At 34.7% G+C, this 23749-nt stretch overlaps 1 protein-coding gene across 5 annotated transcripts in view; it reads left to right on the top strand.

The window, feature by feature from the left end:
* Nucleotides 1-23749, top strand: part of ALG13 (ALG13 UDP-N-acetylglucosaminyltransferase subunit) — a 69572-nt gene that overhangs the window by 38582 nt on the left and 7241 nt on the right. For 3 of the 5 annotated variants that reach the window (XM_081042365.1, XM_081042367.1, XM_081042366.1), the window contains 9 exons: nt 93-206; nt 624-780; nt 1160-1280; nt 3870-3919; nt 7625-7696; nt 8974-9139; nt 15868-16050; nt 18118-18158; nt 19733-19913. In XM_081042365.1, coding sequence (XP_080898491.1) covers nt 93-206; nt 624-780; nt 1160-1280; nt 3870-3919; nt 7625-7696; nt 8974-9139; nt 15868-16050; nt 18118-18158; nt 19733-19913 — 1085 coding nt within the window. Of the gene's footprint in view, nt 1-92; nt 207-623; nt 781-1159; nt 1281-3725; nt 3759-3869; nt 3920-7624; nt 7697-8973; nt 9140-15867; nt 16051-18117; nt 18159-19732; nt 19914-23749 lie in introns of all 5 variants that reach the window. The other 2 variants (XM_081042363.1, XM_081042364.1) reach the window with 1 other exon arrangement.

Genomic DNA, 23749 nt, shown 5'->3' with positions numbered 1-23749 from the left:
AGGAGGATGTGTGTTATTGCTATTTAATTACAAACAGCAACTACTCAAGCACTGGTGAACAAAAAATTGTTTTCCTTTCCCTTTATTCTTAGGGATTCATCTCACTTTATAAACAGGCATAATGTGGCGGGGCCTAAAGTTGATTTTTACCCTGGCCCAGGTAAAAGGTGCTGCCAGAGCTATGATAACTTCTCCTATAGATCTCGGTAAATGAATTTTTAAAATTTATTTTTTATTTATGTTTTTTTCAGTTACAGTTGACATTTAGTATTATGTTAGTTTCAGGTGTGCAGCATAGTAGACATTTATGTAATTTATGCAGTTTCCCCCAATGAGTTTAGTCCCCACCTGGCACTGTACATAGTTGTTGCAACATAATGGCCTATATTCTCTACGCTGTACTTTATATCCCCGTGGCTATTTTGTAACTTCAGTAAGTGAATTTTAAGTGTTGAAAGGTAGAGAAAATTGGTAACTCTGGATTCATTGCTGAGCAACAAATGTATGGGCTAATTTTTTTAAAGTGTCAACATTAAGATGTCTTGAACTGTTATTTAGAAATTAGAATCAAGTTACTATCATATTTTATCATTTTTCCCTTTTCATTCTTCGAACTATTTAAGTTCCTTTAGACGTAGTCACCGCCAGATGCATTGCATGAATAAGGAGTGTCAGTATAGCTTTGCCCCAGAGAATGGACAGATGCCCAGGGGCTTGGAAGAAACCATTACTTTTTATGAAATTGAAGAAGGGGATGAGACTGCTTATCCAACTTTACCTGTAAGTAGTTAAAAGCTTTACTCAATAATCTGTTTACTTTTCTCTTTTTAAAGTAAAGGCAATGTGGATAAATTTTAGCTTTTTGTACAAATGGCCAAATAAAGCCCTTCCTGGAAAACATGAGTTTTCATCTTAGCACTTTTAAAGGGGGAGAAGAGAACATTTTCATTGTTGTTGTTTTAAGTTCTTAGAGAAGAGGGTAGAGGTGGACAAATAATATTGTCTATATAGTATGGGCTAATATTTCTGTTTTCTTAATCATTATTTCCTCACATTTTAAAGTTGTAAAACACATTAAAAATATATATAGGTTTTTTTCTGACTATGTAGGGAGAACTGCATGTATGTGTGTATGTGTGTGTGTGTCTCTTTGGTACAGAATCATGGAGGACCCTCTACAATGATTCTTCCTAATCCAAGATACTGTGTCACAAGGCAAGGACATAGCTCAGGCAAACAGACTTTGAGTTCAGAGGAGGGCGATGGCCACAGTGACAATGGTGAGTCAATTACAGCTAAATTTGTTTTTAAAGATGATTCTTTTGGTATTAGCATTCAGGGCTGTGAAATAGACCTAAAGTTTTGGTTTGGGGGTGGGGGTCTCACTTTGTTCTGGTAGCTCATTTTGAAAGTTATCAGTTCTTGTCTCAGAGCTTCCTAGGTTTTGGAAGATGTCTTGGTATTTCTCAGAAGGACAAACTTCTGTTTCTGTAGGCCTCTACATTGTAGTAACTTATTTTCAGCCTTCTGCATAGTTTTTTAGTGAATTTTGATTCAGTAAGATTTCAGTATGGAAAACATCTATTCCTTATTAGTAACTTACTATTCATGTTGTCCTCACCATTTCCAATACAGTAGTGCCCCGGTTTTCGAACGTCTCTGTTGACAAACATTTCGGTTTATGAACTCCGTAAACCTGGAAGTAAATGCTTCAGTTTTCTGTACATGCCTCAGAAGTCGAACAGGGCACGTGACTTCTGCTAAGTGCAAGATCCTGAGGCCTAGCTGTCGGCTGTTTTCGAACATTTCAGAATTCGAACGGTCTTCTAGAAGGGATTACGTTCAAAAACCGAGGTACCACTGTAACTACCTTAGGCTTTTCACGTAATTGGCTATTATTTTACAAGACTGCTATGAAATAACTTCATTGCCTGAAGTTTACTTGATCTGTAAACATACTATTCATTGAATCCTATGTACTAAGTAATTTTGTTTATAATTTAATATAATACTTAAACTGTATCCCTCTGAGAAATGCGGTATCCTTACTTTATATATAAAGAAATTGAGGTTTGAAGGGTAAATGACATGACCAGTTATATTCTTGGTAAGTGTCACAGATCCAATTTTTTTTATAACAGTTCTATTTAGATGTGATTTACATACCATACAGTTCTCTTTAAACTGTACAATCCATTGGTTTTTAGGATAGTCACAGAACTATGCACAGATGCATAACCATCACAGCGATCAATTTTAGAACATTTTTGTCACCCCCAAAAGAAATCCTGTACCCATTAATAACTACTCCCCATTCCCCCCCCCCAAAGCCCTTGACGGCTACCAGTCTTTTTGTTGTCATGGATTTGCCTATTCCAGACATTTTATATAAATGGAAGAATATAATATGTGGTCCTTTGTGACTGGCAGAGGTCAATTTTCAATTTGGGTTTGACTCTAAAGCATATATGTGTGTGTGTATATATATATATGTATATATATGTGTGTATATATATATATGTATATATATATATATACACCTTCAACAGTAGTTATAGTGCCTCTTTGCCATGGGGTATGCTTATTTTTACCATTTTACTATAAAATGATATATGCCTACTTAAACAATTCTGGAGGAATTGGGTGGATTACGGCAGTCTGAATGACTCAACTTACCAATCAAATTCATTATTCTCCTGTGATGTTCTCCTTTCTGTTCCTTATATGGAAGAAAATAGATATTTCTAAGAATTTAATGAGTACAAAAAATCTAGCACAAGGATAATCTGAAGATTTTGTATGTGCATGTGCATGCGTTTAGGGATACATATGTTCAAGGATATATACGCTGTGCTCTTTTATTCAGCATGACCCTTTTGTCTTTTCCCCTGAGCACCATGGGTACCTTCAGATGTACTGCTCACCAGTAGTGGCATATTCAAAGTAACCAAATCTTTGTCCTCACCTTAAATCCTGATGTCCGGAGGGGTTGATGTGTGTGTGTTTGTTAAGTGATGTGTTTAAGAATCAAATCCAATTTTGACTTGTGGGATTTTATTTCATGGAAAACTGTCCAATTGAAGATTGACTTTGTCTGCATTTCAATGTTACACCAGTCTTACAGTGAAGTACTTCAGTCCACTGAGCCATCCTTTGAGAACAGACCGATTTTAAGTGTATTATTTACCTGACAGGCTAAAAAACAAATGAGGCATGGTGAATCCTTTTAATTTCCACCTGTGCAAACTGTAGCTTATACTCAGATAATAGTCACCATTTATTACGTGTCAAGCACCATGCTATGCTCTTTTCACTCCCCTGCCAGCCAGGTACTGTTAATCCCAGTTTTATAGTGAAGAAAGTGAGGCACAAAGATTAAATAACCTGCCTAAACTGATGTAATTAATCAGGATTCAAATCTAACTCCAGAGCCTGTGAACTGAATCGCCATACTTTACTGCCTGACTGGGAAAATTGGATACAGCTGGGTTTTTCCCCTTTACCTGAACTTTAAGGGAATTTTCAGAGGAGATATTTATACTCTTGACAGCCATTCTCTGGCTTCAGTATCTTTTGACTGGTATGAAAGCTCAAATGACTTGTTTCAAGGATGTATACATTTTAGTTTTGAACATATATCCATAAAACTTGAAAAAAAGCAAGTGCTGGCCATCTGGCTCTACAGAGCTAAAAAGCCCTACATAAACACACTTCTTTTTTTCTAGGGGGATATCATGAGGAATATACTTATCCTTCAGGTCAGTGAGATCTAGATAGAATCTGACATTCATCATTGTTTATAAAATTTCCAACTATAATATAATGCTCTTTTTTTTTAACTTTACTTTGGCAATATCCTCTGGAACCAGACTATGAAACTTCAGGTGTTTATAGCACAACTGAATCTACAGCAAACTTGGTAGGTATTTTATAATGGCAAGCACTTATAGCTCCTACTGTGTCCTACGGCATTATTCTAAGAGCTATCCATATAAATTTATTTAAATTTTATGAGGTTATCAGGTATCATTCCAATTTTGTAGATGAAGAAATTGAGACCCAGAAATTAATTAACTCATCCAAATTCACACTCCCTTTCTGAAGTTAATCTATTTAGAGGTATTCCTTTTTTTTTTTTTAATAGGAGAGTCATACCACTATATTCTCGCTGGTGGCCGGGTGAGACCCTAGAGGTATTCCTAATATGTATTGATACATGAAGAAATTTGAACATTGGCAGTGATGCCTTTTTAGAGGATTTTATGATATTTCTATTAGTAAGAATTGTCTATGAATCTCAGTTACTTGATATAAGAAAAATTTGCTTTTTTTATGCTACATGTCCAGTGGAGGTCTCTGGGTGGGCCCTACTCAGGCTATGGAAGCTCTATCGTTATTGCCAAGGCAAGAAACAAAAGGTAGTGAATGGTGCAATGGCTCTTACAGCTTCCACCTGGAGATGACATGTGTCACTTTCTTTTCCATTTCTTTTTCATTGGCCAGAGCATGTCCCACTGAGGAACTAATTTCTCTGTGCCTAGAAGTCAAAAAGTTGTAAATATTTTAACAGCGCTAAGGACTACAGCCTTCAACTCAAACTCCCTCCTACAAGCAAAATACTTGCTTCCACCTCAAGGGAGGCAGCCCCCAAATTCCATTCATTGTAGTTAAACTCGGAGCCCAAGGTTTCTGGGAAATGCGTAATACTCTTTGTATTGGATCCAGATGTGGCTCCTCTTGATCTGGAGAACTAAAACCAAACTTACAAAGTTATTTACTCCCTACAAACGCGATTTACAGTGGTAGAGCAGGGACTGAAAATTGGAGTAAAAATTCCCACTCAGAGAGGGGGAAAATAGGAGAAACACGGTTACTTGCCTGTAACAATGCTGACATCATGATGGACAAATGTTATAAAGGCCCCCAACCTAGGTATGGGGACTGTTCCCCTGGAGGGGCTCCCTGGTTCATTGTTTTCTGGGGCTCTTGGTTACTCCAAGACTCTTCTTTCCTTGGTCACATTTGAAGTAGGCATTAGGGAGTAATCCTTTTTGGCAACTGAGCAGCTTTATTAGCCTACATCTTACTCATAGAAAATTGGAGGCCCAAAGATCATTTTGTCTCAGTTGGATGGTTTTAGTTTTGCTCATGTTTTCTCTGGCTGTATGATTAATTTATTATGCTCTTTTACTGTTTTATTCCTATTAGTTTCATGTGCTAATATCCATACTGACAATTCTTTTTAATAATAGACACACTATTTAGATTTACTGTAATGCTTTGCTTTCTTTTCCCTATGTCTCTCTGTACTTGATCGCAACTGTCATGAGTTTATCAGGCATTGATGGAAGAGCCATACCTTTGGATGCTTTTTCATGAGCGGTTTTGTCCAAGTGCAAGTTTTTACTCAATATTATAGCCTTAGTTGGACTCTTGCTTTAACATAATGCAATCAGATTTTCACAATGATGTGATTCTTCCTTTGAGGCCAAGTTTTAACTGTTCTTTGTTGTTCAGAGCACTTACCAATTTTGTCTTTTATAGTTTTGGGTTGAAGTAGTTACCTCTTCAGCCTTACAAGTCCCTGTCTTCAAGTACTCTCTACTCCCTTTTATTCTTGCCTACAAGCTACTTTTCTATACCTTAAAATAATTTGCTAAATTCTGCCAACAATAATCAAAACAAAACTAAAATTCTGTTTTCCAAATCGTTTCCATTAAGAGCTGTAAGTTCATAATCTACTCAAGTTAGGGTTTTGTTACAGCAGCCCCCTACATTTAGCCCCCAGTTAACAATTACTGTTTTTGTCAAGCTAGGTTAGGCTGCAGTAACTACTCCTCCAAATCTCAACAGCTGAACAGCTGATGGGTGTTCTTGCTAATGTTCTATGTCCAGTGCAGGTTGGTAGCAGGCCTTTGTTCATCATAGTGACTCAAGGACCATGGCTGATGGACATGCGCTTTCACAATCACCTTAATGCAGGCTAAGGATAGGAAAATTGAACACTGGCTCTTAATATTTTTGCTAATATTTAATTGGCCAAACAAGTCTCATGGCCAAACCGAACTTTAGATGAGGCCAGGAAGAACAACCTACCATGTACCCAGGAGGAGAACTAGAATATTTGTGAAGAACTTGAATAACTACCCTCTATTCTCTAACTGTGATTAATCTTAATTCTGGTAGCTTCATGTACTAAATTTTTGTTTTTCCTGTTTAAGCAATACATTTTAGGAAGGTGAAGAAAACTGTGATATGTAATTCTCTTCCCCTGTTTTTCCTTCCCTCCCTTTGCCCCTTCTAGAGAAATAATAGTTTTTCCCCTCATTCTGTGATTACTATTCTCATATCACATGCTTTTTATGCCATCTCTTGAAATAGTCACCCAACTGAAAAAGCAAGTAAAAAATCTCACCATCAGAGGTGACAAAAGTAGATACTTTATTTTGTCCCTTTAATTTCACTTGTCACATGTTCCTTTTTGTTGTGAACTTACTTTATTATACATTCCAGTAGCTTTCAGTCTCTTCATGTTGGGCTCCATTACCACCTTCCAGTCACCAAATCCCTAGTAAGTTTCTACATAATTTTTTCACAGTATTCCAAGGGGAGAGGACAAATGTAGGACTTAAAGATTTCCAGGCACAGAGCCTTCTAAGAAGCGATGAACATTTATTCCTACTTATTTCCATAGGATTCTCAACCAAAACCTTCTCTAGAATTGTTTAGCATTCACAATGGGCCTTCTGAGCCAGGGCTGAAGTTTGCTTTTTGGAGGTACTTTGGCTGTACTTGAACACAAATTTAAGAAACGTGTAATCTTAAGTTTTTGTTAAGTTGGGCTCATCTTTGTCACAATATGGTTCCAAACCTTGTTTCTGTGATTATTTCCCGATTCCCTTTGTGTTCTTACCATTATTACCCATTTCTGTTGCTAGTTTTTTTGTTTGTTTTTGCTGTCATGTATAACTCTGAACCTTTTAAAATCATTTTTAATTAAAGTGTATTGGGGTGACAATGGTTAGTAAAATTACATAGGTTTCAAATGTACAATTCTGTAATACATCATCTATATATCACACTGTGTGTTTACCACCCAGAGTCAGTTCTTCCATCACCGTATATTTGATAAAATGATTTTTGCTTTCACAAAGACAACGTCTTGAGCCAGAGGGAGTGGTGGTTCTATTATACTACATCCTGTTTACATAGGATGCAGCCGAATAACCAATTATCCACCCTTGTTCCAAGTTACATCTTTAGATGGAATGCTTTCTTTTAGCAAAACTGTTGTTGGTCCTACTAATTTTGAAGATTTTGAGGAAAGAAAGGCCACTGAGAAAGTATTTAAATTACAGTCCTCTGTTACCTTATTTGCATTGGGACTAGAGTTGGATATGATCAGGATCTCTATAGATCGGAAATAGAGAAGTCATGTAAATCAGGCACTAGAGTGATAATTTTTGGAGCGTTATTTTACTGGTCACTTCCAAATTTGAATACTTTCAGAGCAGATGACCTTTATTAATTTTAGGAGGTGTTAAAACAAAGCAGATCCTTTATTGATATGTTGTTTGGTTTCTTGATTTCTCCTTACTTAACTCTATTTCTGTATTCACTAAAGTCTCTTCAGGACAGAAGACCATGTTCTATGTCTCCTCAGGACACAGTTACCTCATACAACTACCCCCAGAAGGTAATCTTTATAGTGTTATCAGGCATTCAGTTGCAGTGGTCTGAACACAGGAAACTGACTTTTTTTCTTTTTGTTCTCTTTGCTCTTCATCATACTTCAAAGAATCTGCTTATATTCCTATCTTAAGTATTATTATACCTTGTGGTGCCCTGCACAGTCATTAGTAAATTCATTCAGCACATTGAGTATCTACTGTGGTCCAGACACTGTTATATGTGCCAATATTAGACTAACAGTTGTTAATCTACTCTGAACTTCTTATGTAATGAGTTAGTTAATATAAATTACCTGCCACGTCAATGTCATATGCTGAAACTTAAATGTAAAGCTCTCCTGTAGAATGGGGAGTTGACATCAAAAAGGTTACTGAAAGCATAGGAGTGAATAAGATCATTCTGGCAGAGGAAGATATTGAGAAGATCATCTAGAACAGAGCCTGTGAATCACCAAATTTTTGAAAATGGGTAGAGAAGGAACAGCCAAAGAGCTGCGAAAAGCAGGAGAGTGTATTATTATGGAAGCCCCAGGGAGAAAATATTTCAAGGAGCAGTAAAGTTGTTGTCAGCTTTTCAACAGTTGTTGTCAGCTGTTTCCAAGAGGTCAAGCAGAGTGAGGGCTAACAAGAGTCGACTGGGATTTTTTTGCCATAGAGACCACTGGTGACTTTGAATACATGAATACAGTTTCTGAGGACCAGAGGCAGTAGCAACCACACTATAGTGGGTGGTAAGAAAATGGAGACTGCACTGGGGACTGTATTCAAGAAGAAGAGTCTGTTACCATTTATGGAACACCTCACTCTACACAGCCCTGTATTGGGTGCTGTGGCCTAATCAGAAACACAATTTGTAGTCTCATGAATTAAAAAAAAAAATCAAAGCACCTTCTCTGTTTTTTTTTTTTTTTTTAAGTGTATACATCTCAGGATAATATGCAGGAAACACAGCGGTTACTTGCTTGAGGAGAGGGGAACTAGGCAGATGGAGAACAGGGGTTGAAGGGAAACTTCGTTATTACACAATTTTATACTTGATTTTTGAGTCATATTAATATATATTACCTTTTCAGAAAAATAGTAAATTTTAAAAGTTGAAGTTCTCAAAGTAATCTGGGGTCTTCTAAAAGAAATAACCTTCCTATATATGGTTAAATAAAGATTGACTTCTCTGTGTTTTAGTTATCAAAATACTATTTCCTGAAATGTAGGATCAGATGAGAGAGTAAAATTATTTGAGAAACCAAACTCAAGAGTTATAAACTTTCTCCCACATTTGCAGGTGATGGTAAATTCTGCAGCAATTGCAGCTTCCTGTGCCAGTAATGTTCCAGCTCCAGTCTTATCTAACTGTGCAACAGCTAATCAAGCTAGTAGTACTACTTCAGTTTCCTCACAGAATGCTGTACAGCCTCTATTTGTGTCTTCACCTACACAAGGCAGGCCAGGTAGGTTGTTAGTGGCTGCTTACTTTGGAAGCTTCCTTTCTTATGCATGCACATGCACATGCAACAGTTGTAGTGATAGGATTACTGTAATTTCCAGGATTACATTTGTTTAACCTACTTAATAAAGTATGTACTATAGTTGAGGAATCCATGAAATTTGAGAGCCAGGGTTTCAGTATTTTTTCTTGCGAATTTGCCTTTGATGTGATTTTGTAGCCATTATTTTGCTACCCCACTGAAAATTTAGAGGACATGTACTTTCTCAAACTTCGACTTAAGTTTTATTATACAGGAATTTAGAGATGTTTTTTGCACTTCACAGAATTAATTCCTGACAAGTTTGCTATAAATACATTTCTATATAATGAATCATTTTCCTATGAATATAAGAATATAGGTGTTAGAATTTAAGAGATCTAGGTTAGAATCTTGGATTTATGACTTGACTAGCTATGTAATTTTGGACAGGTTATTGAACCTTTCTCATCTATGAGTTTGTAGGTGCTTGCAGTACCAAGTTATGAAGTGGTTGTGGAATTCCAATGAGATAATATAAAATTCTCAGCAGAACTCTGGGAAGGTGGTGTCAACAACCGCATAGCTTTTCAATTTGAGACCCCAAGTAAAAATGGAAATAGCAAAACCAAAACCAATGGACAATACTTGCAACAAAACTAAGTGAAAAGTCATTCCCTACAAACCACAAAATTTAAGCAGTTAGGAACAAACCACCACTTCACAAGACCTCCATGCTGTCAGGGTCTGTGTGGGAGGAAGAAGACGGAAGCATCAGGGATGTTGTCTGATGGACCTGAGAATAGAAAAACCCCTAAAGAACTAATAAGAATTCATTGGAAAATGGGGCAGCCAATTTGGAAGGAGCAACTACGTTTAGGAAGGGATTTGCCCTATCCAATACTAGGTGAGTGCTTTGGGTACATGGTGTCGGGGCTGAAGGTCTTAGAGCAATTTGACACCTAAGAACTCTCAAAACTAACCTGTCAGGTCTTCCTTTTAGGACAGTATTCTTTACTGGGGAAAAACTTCTGGGAGTGGAGTCAGAATTCATCAGGATAGGGAAAAGAGCAGGTCCAAACTAAAGTTGAGGAGATCAGAGCCAAGGAGTTCTAGAAAGCAGTTGTGTTTCTGAACACTACACAAAAACAATAGAGAAGAGAGAACTATGAAATCAGAAAATCTTTCCTATAGTCTACCTCCTTCTAAAAGTTCATGAAAAATAATTTCACATAAAAATGAACAGAAGAAAAGCACTAAGGTCAAATCCTATATCAAGATGTTTTAAGAAAAAAAGAATAACGTCCTTATAGACCATAAAACCTTGTGTCCATTAAACAGAACTAAACAAGCTAAACTTAATTAACAGGTATTTCAGAATGCGCTAGACATTAATAAAATAATATAAAACATTAAAGATTAACAAATTAGAATCAGAAAAACACAGATCAGGTGACAGAACTCAAGAAAGTGTTAGAAATGGAAGAAAGTCATTTCAGTAATGAAGAGTAAACTATACAGAACATGACCAAATACAGAGGGTGCCAAAAAATTGTATACACATTTTAAGAAATGAAAAAGACTGTATTAAAATTGTAATATTCCATATATACCGATAACAAAAGATGAATACAAGTCATGTGTATACATTTTTTTGTCACCCCCGGTATACACAACAGATAATGCTTTAAGAGAAAGATGTAAGAAAGGGGGGGTGAAATTAAAGAAAATGAAGATAAAGATTCACAAGTGACATACTAACATTAGGTAAAGATCAAATACTGATAGAAGTCCCTGAAGAAGAAAACCAAAGTAAAGGGGAAAGAACAAATACTTAAAAGTGTAAATCAGAAAATTTTCCTGAAATTAAAAAAAACCTTTAAAACTACATAGTGAATTACTACTCTGCATACCTGCGAATATTGACCCAGAACAACCAACACCAGGATATCCTAGTAAAATGCCTGGACTTCAAAGAAATAGAAAGTCCTTTGATTATCTATGTAAAAGAGCCTATCGAGTAGAAAAGAAAATGATGATCACATACTTTGACAGTGATGCTTCATGCTAGAAGAAAATGGAGTAACCTTTAAGCTAATAAAAGAATGTGTGAACCAAAGATTTTATATGCAACCAAACTGATTTTCAAGGGCAATGTGAGAACCCAGAGAATATTATTTGCATGAGCACTTCCTGAAGAATCTACTAAAGTTATGGGAAGCAAGGTTTTATTATGTATATTCATATTTTCTACTGAAATGTCCTGAAGCAGGGTACAGCTACATGAACAGGAACAAACAAGCATTTTGAGTGCATTTTATTGGTTTCTGTTAATTTAGAAAAGTTTGCTTCCGTTGTTCTGGAGCCATCCCTTGAACTGTATACCTGTTAATGCTGTAGATTTCTGTTAAGCCTGCAAATGAGATGCTCATACATCTCTAGAGCAACTGGAAATTATAAAAGCTTTTCCTTATGGGGCTTATTGTAATGTGCATTTACAAGGAATTCAGACAGTAACCTCCAAATTTTTTTCTGCCCTATATTCTCTCAGCCTCATTAGAACGTATTTAACTACCTCTGTGTCTACTAGTTGGTTTTTACATGATGATCATAATCACATTCTCTTTAGGTAACTCCATTAATTTACTCCATTAGCTGTTTTTCTCAGCCTGAAATTGTTTTATTTTTAAAAATTATTTTTTCAGTTATAGTTGACATTCAGTATTATTTTATATTAGTTTCGGGTGTACAGTGTGTAGTGGTTAGACAATTATGTAATTTATGCAGTGATTCTCCCCTCCCCATTAGTCTAGTACTGACTTGGCACTATACATAGTTGTAACATTGTTGACTGTATTCTCTATGCTGTACTTTATATCCCCATGGCTATTTTGTAACTACCAATTTGTATTTCTTAATCCCTTCAACTTTTTCACTCAGCTCCCCAACCCTGCTCCCATCTGGTAACCTTTAGTTTGTTCTCTGTATCAGTGAGTCTGTTTCTGTTTTGTTTGTTTACTTTGTTCTTTAGATTCAACATATAAGTTAGATCATATGGTGTTTGTCTTTCTCAGTCTGACTTATTTCACTTACCATAATACCTTCTAGGTCCATCAATGTTGTTGCAAATGGGAAGATTTCATTCTTTTTATGGCCGAGTAATATCCCATTGTGAATGTGTACCACATTCTCTTTATCCAATTGTCTGTTAATAGGCAGTTGGGTTACTTCCATATCTTCGCTATTGTAAATAGTGTTGCAATGTACATAGGGGTGCATGTCTTATTTAATTGGTTTTTTCGATTTCTTCAGATGAATACCCAGAAGTGGAATTTCTGAGTCATATGTAGCTCTATTTTTAATTTTTTGATAAACCTCCGAATCTTTTCCATAATGGCTGCACCAATTTGCAGTCCCACCAACAGTGTACGAGAGTCCCCTTTTCTCCACACCTTTGCCAGCTCTTGTTTGTTGATTTATTGAAGATGACTATCCTGACAGGTGTGAGGTGATATCTCTTCGTGGTTTTAATTTGCATTTCTCTGATGATTAGTGATATTGAACATCTTTTCATGTCTGTTGGCCATGTGTATGTCCTCTTTGGATATATTTATTCAGGTTCTCTGCCCATCTTTTAATTGGATTTTTTTTTGGCATTGTATGAAATTTTTATAAATTTTTGATATTGACCCCTTTTCAGATATGTCATTGGCAGATACCTTCTCCCATTCAGTAGGTTGATGTTTCATTTTGTTGGATGTTTCCTTTGCTGTTGAAAAACTTTTTAGTTTGATGTAGCACCACTTGTTTATTTTTTTCTTTTGTTTCCCTTGCCCGAGGAGATAGATCAGAAAAAATATCACTAAGAGCAATGTCAGAGTTTACTGCCTATATTTTCTTCTAGGAGTTTTATGGTATCGGGTCTTATATGTAAGTTTTTAATGCATTTTGAGTTTATTTTTGTGTATACCGTGTTTCCCCGAAAATAAGACCTAGCCAGACCATTAGCTCTGATGCATCTTTTGGAACAAAAATTAATATGAGACATGGTCTTATTTTAACATAAGACTGGGTATAATATAATATAATATTAATATATAATACCCGCTTTTATATATTATAAGACTGGGTCTTATATTCATTTTTGCTCCAAAAGATGCATTAGAGCTGATGGTCTGGCTAGGTCTTATTTTCGGGGAAACAGTAGAGTAAGAAGATGGTCCAGTTTAATGTTTTTGCATGTACTGTCCACTTTCCCCCAACACCTTTTATTGAATAGACTGCCTTTACCTTACTGTATGTTCTTGCCTCCTTTGTCACAGATTAAATTTCCATATAGGTGTGGGAATATTTCCGTTCCATCAGTATATCAATATGTGTGTCTGTGTTCATGCCAGGACCATGCTGTTTTGTTTCGAATAGCCTTGTAGAATAGTTTCATATCAGATAGTGTTATACCTCCAATTTTGTTATTGTTTTCTTAAGATTACTGTGACTATTCAGGGTCTTTTGTGGTTCCATATAAATTTTAAGATTATTCTAGTTGTCTGAAAAATGACATTGGTATTTTCATAGGGATTGTATTGAATCTATAGATTGCTTTGGGTAGTATGGACATTTTAACAATGTGAATTCTTCCTATCCAAGAGCATGGTATATGCTTCCATTTATTTGTATCTTCTTCAATTTCTTTCTTCAGTTTCTTACAGTTTTCTGAGTACAGGTCTTTTACCTCCTTGATTAAATTTATTCCTAGGTATTTTATTTTTTTCGATGCAATTGTAAATGGGATTTATTAATTTCCCTTTTTGACAGATAATCATTGGTATATAAAATTGCTTGATTTCTGAATATCAATTTTGTGTCCTACCTTACTGAATTCATTTATCATTTCTAATAACTTTGGTGGAATCGTTAGGGTTCTCTATATATAATATGTCATCTGCAAATATAATGACTTCTTTCTTTCCAACTTAGACACCTCTTACTGCTTTTTCTTGTCTGATTGTTGTGGATAGGGCTTCCAGTACTATGTTAAGTGAAACTGGGCATCCTTGCCTTGTTCCTGATCTTAAGGAGAATGCTTTTAGCTTCATCCTCCTTGCAATCCCCCTTTCCCTCTGGTAACCACCATACTGTTGTTCATGTCTACATTTGTTTTATTTTGTTTTATTTATTTATTTATGAGTTTGTTTTATTCGTTCATTTGTTGCTTCATGTTTCATTCATTTATTTTTAAATGATGTGATTTGAGTGCTCATTTAAAAGGCATGAGCATGGAGCTTTGTTGAAGAAGCCATTATTTTATAGAAAGCAAATCCATAAAGCTTTTAGAACATTTGGAGATAGTCTAAAAATCAAATTCCTCTTCCAAACTGTAAAAGTGGAGATTTCCACATGTATGACGAAACTCCAGAAAAGTTACTTGAGCAAGTTTTTATAATTTACTGTTTAATTTATAGATGGTAAAATTCATTTTTTGGTGCCTAGTTCTATGTGTTTTGACAGTGCATAGAGTTGTAACTACCACTACAGTCAAGAAAGAACAGTTTAATCACCCCCAAAGAATTGTTTATCAAGTTGCAAATCACCCTAAGACCCAGATCTCCGATTACTATTACCCCGTAATTGTTTAAAGGGTATAGATAAGTGTATTGTTAATATTTATGTTGGTGAATGAAAACAATGGATTATTTGTAATATTTGGCCTTAAATTTCTGTTGCTAAATTCTCAGAATAACAAATTCAGTCTGTGTTGACTTGCTATACCTAAACTAACTGTTCTAAGACTCTGAACTTAAACCTGTATTGAATAGACTAGACTAATCTTTCTGTATTTCTCAGGGTTAAAGTTATAGTGCAGGTCACACAATGATAAAATGTAGTATTTTAATTTCTTAGCTAAAATGTTGAATTAAACTTGAAGGGTTGTATCATTTATCTTTTGTCAAAAAATTTAACAGATTTATCTGGCATATTATGTATATTATGGAGATAATTTATTTTTACTAGGTTGGAACCACATTGTTTCATTTGTCATCATAGAAGAATGTATTAATATTTAAACATAATTATATTTGAATTCCTTATGTCAAAAACTGTGAAATTACTAAGTGGGTATTGTTTTGAACTATAGTAATAGGTATAGAAAGTTAAAGGGATAAGATATTTATTTCATCTAAACTTGTCTGTTTTAGATTCCGTATGTTCTAGAAATGAACTGTCATGATTTAGAGTTCCCTATATTACTCTAATGCTACCAAGTAGAAACCTTCAGGGATTACTTAAATCTGTTATTGTCTATGCAAATTAGTCTCTCTTCTTAGTGTCTATATCTTCTGATTTGACTAAGAATGTCAGATGGCTGAAAACATCCTTAACTTTGTATTCAGCTAAGTAAAACTTTTGCTTTAATGGTTTTTTTTTTTGTTGTTTTCTTTTATGTACCTGTTAGCTGGTGTTCAAAGTTTTGTTAGTCAAAGCTTTTCCTTTTAATTTCAAGTAATTTCCTTAACTCAACCTGTAATGAACCTGTTTTGAAGTGGCATGTCTAGGAGAATGTGGGGCAATTTACCTTCCAGATTTTTGTTTTTAAGTCAGACCCTAAGAAGCAGAGTTGTTTGACCATGTTGGAACACACAAGAAGTAGATGAACTCTGCTTATAAGGTGTTACCGTTTTGAATTGTTACATTATGTTTTGTTTGTTTTGTAGTGATTACTTCACCATCCTACCCATACTTATCTGCTCCGATGTCTGCTGTTGCTGCCTCTCTGCCACCACCACTACCACCTCCACCCCCACCTCCTCCTCCTTTTGAGGTGGGAGAGGCTTCAGACTTACCCCCACCACCTCCACCTTATTCCTGTGATCCAAGTGGCAGTGATTTGCCTCAAGGTACATGCATTTTGAGACTTGGGTGAGAGTTATTTAGGTCTGGGATTAAAAAAAAATTATTAGAGAGGGTACTACTGCTCACATGGCCCATACCAGGATTGAACTGGCAACTTTGGTGTCATTAGCACCATGCTCTAACCAACTGAGCTAACCGGCCAACCCTGGAATTTATTTTTATTATTTTTTTTAATGTTAGAGAATATCTCTGGTTAACCAATGGGAGTAGGGGGAGGGACCAAATGGAAATTGACTTGAGAGCGTAATGCTAAGTAAATGACTAAGGAATGGAGCAACTAAATCTGAGAATATATTGTGCATAATCAAGAAGTGGATGGTTGAGCTGACTCATGCTGCTTTTTGGTAGCTTATGTGTCTGTCTTGGAGAAGATTCTCAACTGGGTACTTTTGCTCTGTCAGTTGTTTTTCTTGAAAAGCAGGAGTCAATATCAAAATGTTCTCCATTTCTTAAATCCCCACCACAAACACAAATGTGTTGAATTGTTGTAGTCTTTGATATTTAGTATTTAGGATTCTTACTGAACTTTGAAGACTTGGAAAAAAAATTTTTTTTTTTTTGAGGAGTTGGGGGGTCTGGTATGCCTTAGATTTCAGCCATATGTTCTTGTTTCCCTAATTAAACTAAGGAGTAGCTTTCCATTTGATGTTCTTCGTTACCACTCACTGGCAGTTTTTCTCAAAAGAGAATTGTAGTTGAAAGTTATTTGTAACTTATTTATAATTTCTTTGCTGTAACATTCTCTTGATTTTTCTAGCTGCTTTTCAATTTTTTTCTAGCACCTAAGTAGTCACCAAGATCTTCAACTCTATTCTGTTCTCTCTAACTTAAAACTTCAGTATCACATTTATGTAGATGATTCCTAAATCTGTCTAACCCTGGCCTTTTAAGTTTCAGGTACTTGTCGCTGGCTACTTGCTAGACATTTTCACTTGGCTTTCTTAGTTTCACTTAAAACCCAGTCTGACTGTGATGAAAGTCCTCATCTTTATCTCTCTTCTTTTTTCACTCTCTAGGCCATGCAAAATATTAACTCTTCTTGATTTCCTATTTCATTAATAGTGTACCATATATCATTACTTCATTTTTTATGGCTGAATAGTATTTCATTGAATGGATACACCACATTTTATTATCTATTAATTAATGTACATTTGGGTTTCCAATTTTTCACTATTGTGAATAATAACTGCTATGGCGTTTGTATATAAGTTTTGTGTGGATGTATGTATATACTAAGGAGTGGAATCCCATGCCATTTAAAGTGGCAGTAAACATATGTATATGTATCAGGAGTCTCCAACTTAAGAAAGGGGTTTTGTGAGAATTCATTCGTTAGTGGAACTCAGGTTATATTATTTATAAGAATATACATGGATCCCAGGTCAATCGGTAAAAATACATTTATATAATTGGAATGCTAAGACTATTCCCTCTTCGCCCCTACATCTAGTTTATGTTCATTTGTGAAATATTTTAATTAAGTTCTATGGAGAAATTTTATCATCTTAGGATTTAACTTATTTGATGTTACTGTGCTCATTGCCTCCTGTCTTTGGAGTTCTGGTGGTGGTTAGTCGTGTTGACTAAAAACAAGGCGAATTGTTTCATACAGTGCTAGTTACCTCAGTAGGCATAACTAATTTTAGCATTAGCAGAGCATTAGTTTGTACTATGTAGTAGCTCCACTAACTGAGAACTAATATGATTGCTTATGTAGTAGATATGTATTGAAGTAAAATTGTACTCTTGAGATGAGCAAAAAAATTCCTTTACTGGATTCTTTGTAATATTAGCAGAGTGGCATTCTTGTAACATCTGCTAGTATTAAGAGTAGAAATAAAGTATGTATTTGGTGATTAAACCTTGGCTCAGAAAATGATCTTAGCTGTAGTAGTAGGTAAATGGTCATTTACTCTAAGGTGGAACTGATGGTGGTGTTGATGTAGGAAGACTACATTTGTATCTACCTTAATACTCAAAAATTTTTAAGTGGTAGTTCTAATTGCTTATGTCATTTAGTGACTACAATTAAATTTTTTAAATTTTAGATACAAAAGTTTTGCAGTATTATTTCAATCTGGGATTGCAGGTAAGAATTACGTTAAAATTGCTTTGATAAACTGTATTAAAAATATAAGCTATTTTGATAATCAGCCTCTTGATATTTGAAAGCGAAGAATACTGTCAGGGGCCTGAAAGTTATATTTCTGTCTTTATAAAAGATCTCTAAAGATCACATACATCAGTTTTTTACTTTAGCTTCCCAATGCTTCAGTTTCTCTTATAAAATAGTTGTTAAATTGTGGTGAGTGGGGACTCTAAGCAGCACAAATTTAGCATATACTGGCCTCCACATTTAGCATCATGTGCCAACTCTTCAGTATGTTTTTCTGTCTCGAAATAATAAATGTGTTGTTTATCCTGATTTGATGGTTATTTCTGTATTCCATGTGAAAAGTAATCAAATTCAGAAATTTAAAGAGCTGCATTATTTTTAAGTACTCATGTGTTCATAGATATTTGCCAGACACTTGATTTTCACCACTCCCCTGAGTTGTAAAAGGTGGATACTGACAAATATCTTAATATCACTGCAAGTATCTCTAATTTCATGGAAGAGCTCTTTTATTCATTCAGGGATCATTTTCTCCTTGAAATGACACTTCTGATATAACAAGATGGTATATTTCCTGAAAAGGAATGATGCTTCTTAAGATTTGCCAATGATAGTAAACTAGGTAGTCTCCTGGATAATGCTTAGATTAGTTCATATATTTCCCTAAAACATCGGACATATCATTTCCAGAAAATTATCTTCCCCAACTGGAACACATTTGTAAATTTAGAGTAGTGAAGTTGGTTTTTGTTATTTGAGACTAACTTTCATAAAGGAAATTTCAAGAATTGAAAAAATAAACTATTTGTCCCTTCAGTTGTGTTAGTTTATTATAGTCACGTGTGGAAACATTGTGATTTATTCCACAAGGCTGAGCCTTTTTAAAATATTCCTTCAGGGAAAACAAGGAAATGCAGAAAATATTTTAATACTTTCTTCATAATAAAAGTAATAGCATTCATTGTGGTATATCTGGAAAATACCAAAGTATAAAGAAAACCAAAATCACCTGTATAACTACTCTATACTTTGATAGATTTCCTTTGCGTTTGTTTGCATAATTTACAAAATAATGTGGACTATGCTGTGTAATTTTGTAAACTTTTAAGTTAACAGTATGAGCATTTTTTCCTTTAAATATTTGACAGTGTGTTTTTTTATTGCCTGTTTTGTGTTCTATCATGAATAGACATAATTTATTCATCTACTTCCCTATTGTTGAATATTTAGGTTGTTCAAGGTGTTCTGTTTACAAATAACTCTATAAAACACTTCTGTGTATACATGTCATTGTGTATATCTCTTTATGTCCATCAGATGCTTTTGTAAAATAATTCCTAGGTCCAAATATGAGATACAGATGCTGCAAAAGGTTTTAAAGTTATAATAGAGAATAGATTTTCTAAATGTCATATCTTTTAGGTAAAAAAATTCAGTGTTACCCCATGGGAAAATTATGGCCCAACATTTTTTTTTTTAAGAGAGGAAGTGTACTACTTTAAGAAATAGAAAAATAAAGTGTTTATTTTTTCCCTTTCTTGCCCAAGTGCTATTACCACAACTACTGGCACTCCATGGTCTATGTGCCACAGATGCAGCAGCAACAGCTTCATGTAGAGAATTATTCAGTCTATACTGAGCCACTTCCTCTGGTAGATCAGACCATTCCTCAGTTGTACAGTGAGGTGGGGAGACAAGATGGTGCACAGGCAGAAGCATCAGCAAATGGTGAGTATGTAATGAGATTGTTTGTAAGAAAGACTATTGGATTTTATTATGCACAATTTAATAATGGCCATCGGGTATTTTACCGTGTTTCCCCAAAAATAAGACCTAACCAGACCATCAGCTCTAATGCATCTTTTGGAGCAAAAATTAGCGTAAGGCATGGTCTTATTTAACTATAATATAAGACCAGGTCTTATATAATGCAACATCACATCACAGTCACAATCACATCACATCATCACATCACCACAGGGTCTTAATGTAATGTAATATAATGTAATGTAATGTAATATAATATATATAATATAAAATATAAGACTGGGTCTTATTATATATATATAATTAATTCAATTTATTATATTTTTAATTTATTAATATATTTTCTGAATATAATATATTCAGGAAAATATTTATTGATATAATTTATTAATATGTAATTAATATAATTAATTTTTGCTCCAAAAGATGCATTTTGGGGGAAACACAGAATTAGGTTCAAATACTAGACCAGTGTTTCTCAAAACATTGTACATGGGGTCCCTGAGATCCTTTCAAATGATCCATGAAGCCAGAAGTATTCATCATAATGCACAGATTTTCTTTGTCTCTTTCACTGTGTTAGATTTGCAATGGGGGTGCAAAAATCAGAGGCGGGTAAAACTGCTGGCACCTACGCACAAATCAAGGCAGGGGCACCAAACCATGCTAGTAATCAGTGTTTTCCTGAAAGCCACACACTTGTGAACAAAAATGCCAATCTTATTTATTTTTCATTTCATAAAACATGTTTTATTTTTACTAAATATTTATCTTTTTTTTAATATATTTTTTTCAGTTACAGTTGACATTCAGTATTATTTTATATTAGTTTCAGGTGTATAGCATAGTGGTGAGACATTTATATAGTTTATGTGGTGATCCCCAATTAGTCTAATACCGACCTGGTGCTGTATGTAGTTGTTGCAACATTATGGACTATAGTCTCTGTGTTGGTATTTTACATCCCCATGACTATTTTGCAACTACCAATTTGTATTTCTTAATCCACTCACGTTTTTTACCCAGCTCCTCTCCCAACTGGCAACCATCAGTTTGTTCTCTGTATCTATGAATCTGTTTCTGTTTTGTTCATTTATTTTGTTCTTCAGATTCCACACATAAATGGTATTTGTTTTTCTCAGTCTGACTTATTTCACTCAGCATAATACCCTCTAGGTTTATGTATGTTGTTGCAAATGGTAAGATTTCAATCTTTTCTGTGGCTGAGTAATATGCTCTTGTACTGGCACATGTGCACCACATCTTCTTTATCCAGTCGTTCATTGATGGGTGCTTGGGTTGCTTCCATACCTTGGCTGTTGTAAATAGCGCTGCAGTGAACATAGGGGTGCATATATCTTTTCGAATTAGTGTTTTGGATTTCTACAGATAAATGCCTAGAAATGGAATTGCTGGGTCATAGGTAGTTTTAGTTTTAATTTTTTGAGGAACCTCTGTAATATTTTCCATAGATGCTACACAAATTTGCAATCCTACCAACTGTGCACAAAGGTTCCCTTTTTTCCATATTCTTGGCCAACATTTGTTATTTGTTGATTTATTGGTGATAACCTTTCTGAAACATGAGGTGCTACCTCATTGTGGTTTTAATTTGCATGTCTCTGATGGTTAGCTACCTTTAGCATCTTTTCATATGTCTTGGCCATCTGTGTGTCCTTTTTGGAGAAATGTCTATGCAGGTCCTCTGCCTATTTTTTAACTGGATTGTTTGTTTTATTTGATGTTGAGTTGTATGAGTTTTTTTATATATTTTGGATATTAACCCCTTATCAGCTGTATCATTGGTGAATATCTTCTCCCATTCAGTAGGTTGACTTTTCATTTTATTGTTTCCTTTGCTGTACAAAAACTTTTTAGTTTGATGTAGTCTCATTTGTTTATTTTTCTTCTGTTTCTCTTACCTGAGGAGATATGTCCGAAAAAATACTACTAAGAGCAGTGTCATAAAGTTTACTGCCTGTATTTTCCTCTAGGTGTTTTATGGTTTCTGGTCTTACATTTAATAAGTCTTTACTCCATTTTAAGTTTATTTTGTATATGGTGTAAGGTGATCAAGTCTCATTTTTTGGCATGTATCTGTCTAGTTTTCCCAACACCTTTTATTGAATACACTGCCTTTACACCGCTGTATGTTCTTGATACCTTTGTCATAGATTAAATGACCATAGATGCATGTGTTTATTTCTGGGCTCTGTATTCTGTTCCATTGATCTATGTCTGTTTTTATGCCACTACCATGCTGGTTTGATTGTTACAGCCTTATAGAATAGTCTAATATCAGGTAGTGTGATACCTCCAGTTTTGTTCTTTTTTCTCAAGAATTCTGTGGTTATTCAGGGTCTTTGTGGTTCCATATAAATTTTATGATTATTTGTTCTAGATCTGTGAAAAATGTCTTTAGTATTTTGATAGGGATTGCATTAAATCTATAGATTGCTTTGGGTAGTACAGACATTTTAATGATGTTCATTATTCCTACCCATGAGCACGGGCAATGCATCCATTTATTTGTATCTTCCTCAGTTTCTTTCTTCAATGTCTTATAGTTTTCTGAGTACAGGTCTTTTATATCCTTGGTGAAATTTATTCCTAGGTATTTTATTTTTTTTGATGCAATTGTAAATGGGACTGCTTTCTTAATTTCTCTTTCTGATAGTTTGTTATTGGTGTATAAAAATTCAACCAATTTTGGAATATTAATTTTGTATCCTATAACTTTACTGAATACATTTATCACTTCTAATAGTTTTTTGGTGGAATCTTTAGTGTTTTCTCTGTATAGTATCATGTCATCTGCAAATAATGACAGTTTTACTTCTTCCTTTCCAACTTAGATGCACTTAATTTCTTTCTCTAGTCTGATTGCTGTGGTTTGGATTTCCAATACTATGTTGAATAAAAGTGGTGAAAGTGGGCATCATTATCTTGTTCTTGATCTTAAGGAGAAGGCTTTTAGTTTTCCCCATTGAATGTGAGGTTAGCTGTGGGTTTGTTATATATGGCCTTTATTATGTTGAGGTATGTTCCTTCTGTTCTCACTTCACAGAGAGTTTTTATCATGAATGGATACTGGAATTTGTCAAACGCTTTTTCTACGTCTATTCATATGATCATATAATTTTTATTTTCCATTGTGTTTATGTGTTGTATCACCTTAATTCACTTGGGGATATTGAACCAACCTTGCATGCCAGGAATTAATTCCACTTGATCATGGTGTATGATCACTTGAATGTATTGTTGAATTCAATTTGCTAATATTTTGTTGAGTATTTTTGCATCTATGTTAATCAGGGATATCGGCCTGTAATTTTTTTGTTGTTGTTGGTAATATCTTTATCTGGTTTGGAATCAAGGTAATGATGGCCTCGTAAAATGAGCTTGGGAACTTTACCATCTCTTGAATTTTTTGGAATTGTTTGAGGAGGATAAGTTACTTCCTCTTTGAATATTTGGTAAAATTCACCTGTGAAGACACTTGGTCCAGGACTTTTGATTGTTGAGAGCTTGTTGCTTATGATACAGTTTTGTTAGTAGTAATCAGTCAGTTGAGATTTTCTGTTTCTTCTTGAGTCATTCTGGGAAGATTGTATGTTTCTAGGAATTTTTCCATTTCTTCCAGCTTATTCAATTTGAGGCATACAATTGTTCTTAATATTTTCTTGTAATCATTTGTATTTCTGTGGTGTCATCACTTTTTCTGTTTCATCTGATTTTATTTGGATACTCTTTTTTTCTTGTTGAATCTAGTTTAAGATTTATCAGTTTTGTTTATT

Source organism: Rhinolophus hipposideros, assembly GCF_964194185.1.
Source record: "Rhinolophus hipposideros genome assembly, chromosome: X".
Lineage (NCBI taxonomy): Eukaryota > Metazoa > Chordata > Mammalia > Chiroptera > Rhinolophidae > Rhinolophus > Rhinolophus hipposideros.
Note: the sequence above shows the minus strand (reverse complement) of the source record. Positions and strands in the feature narration are given on the sequence as shown.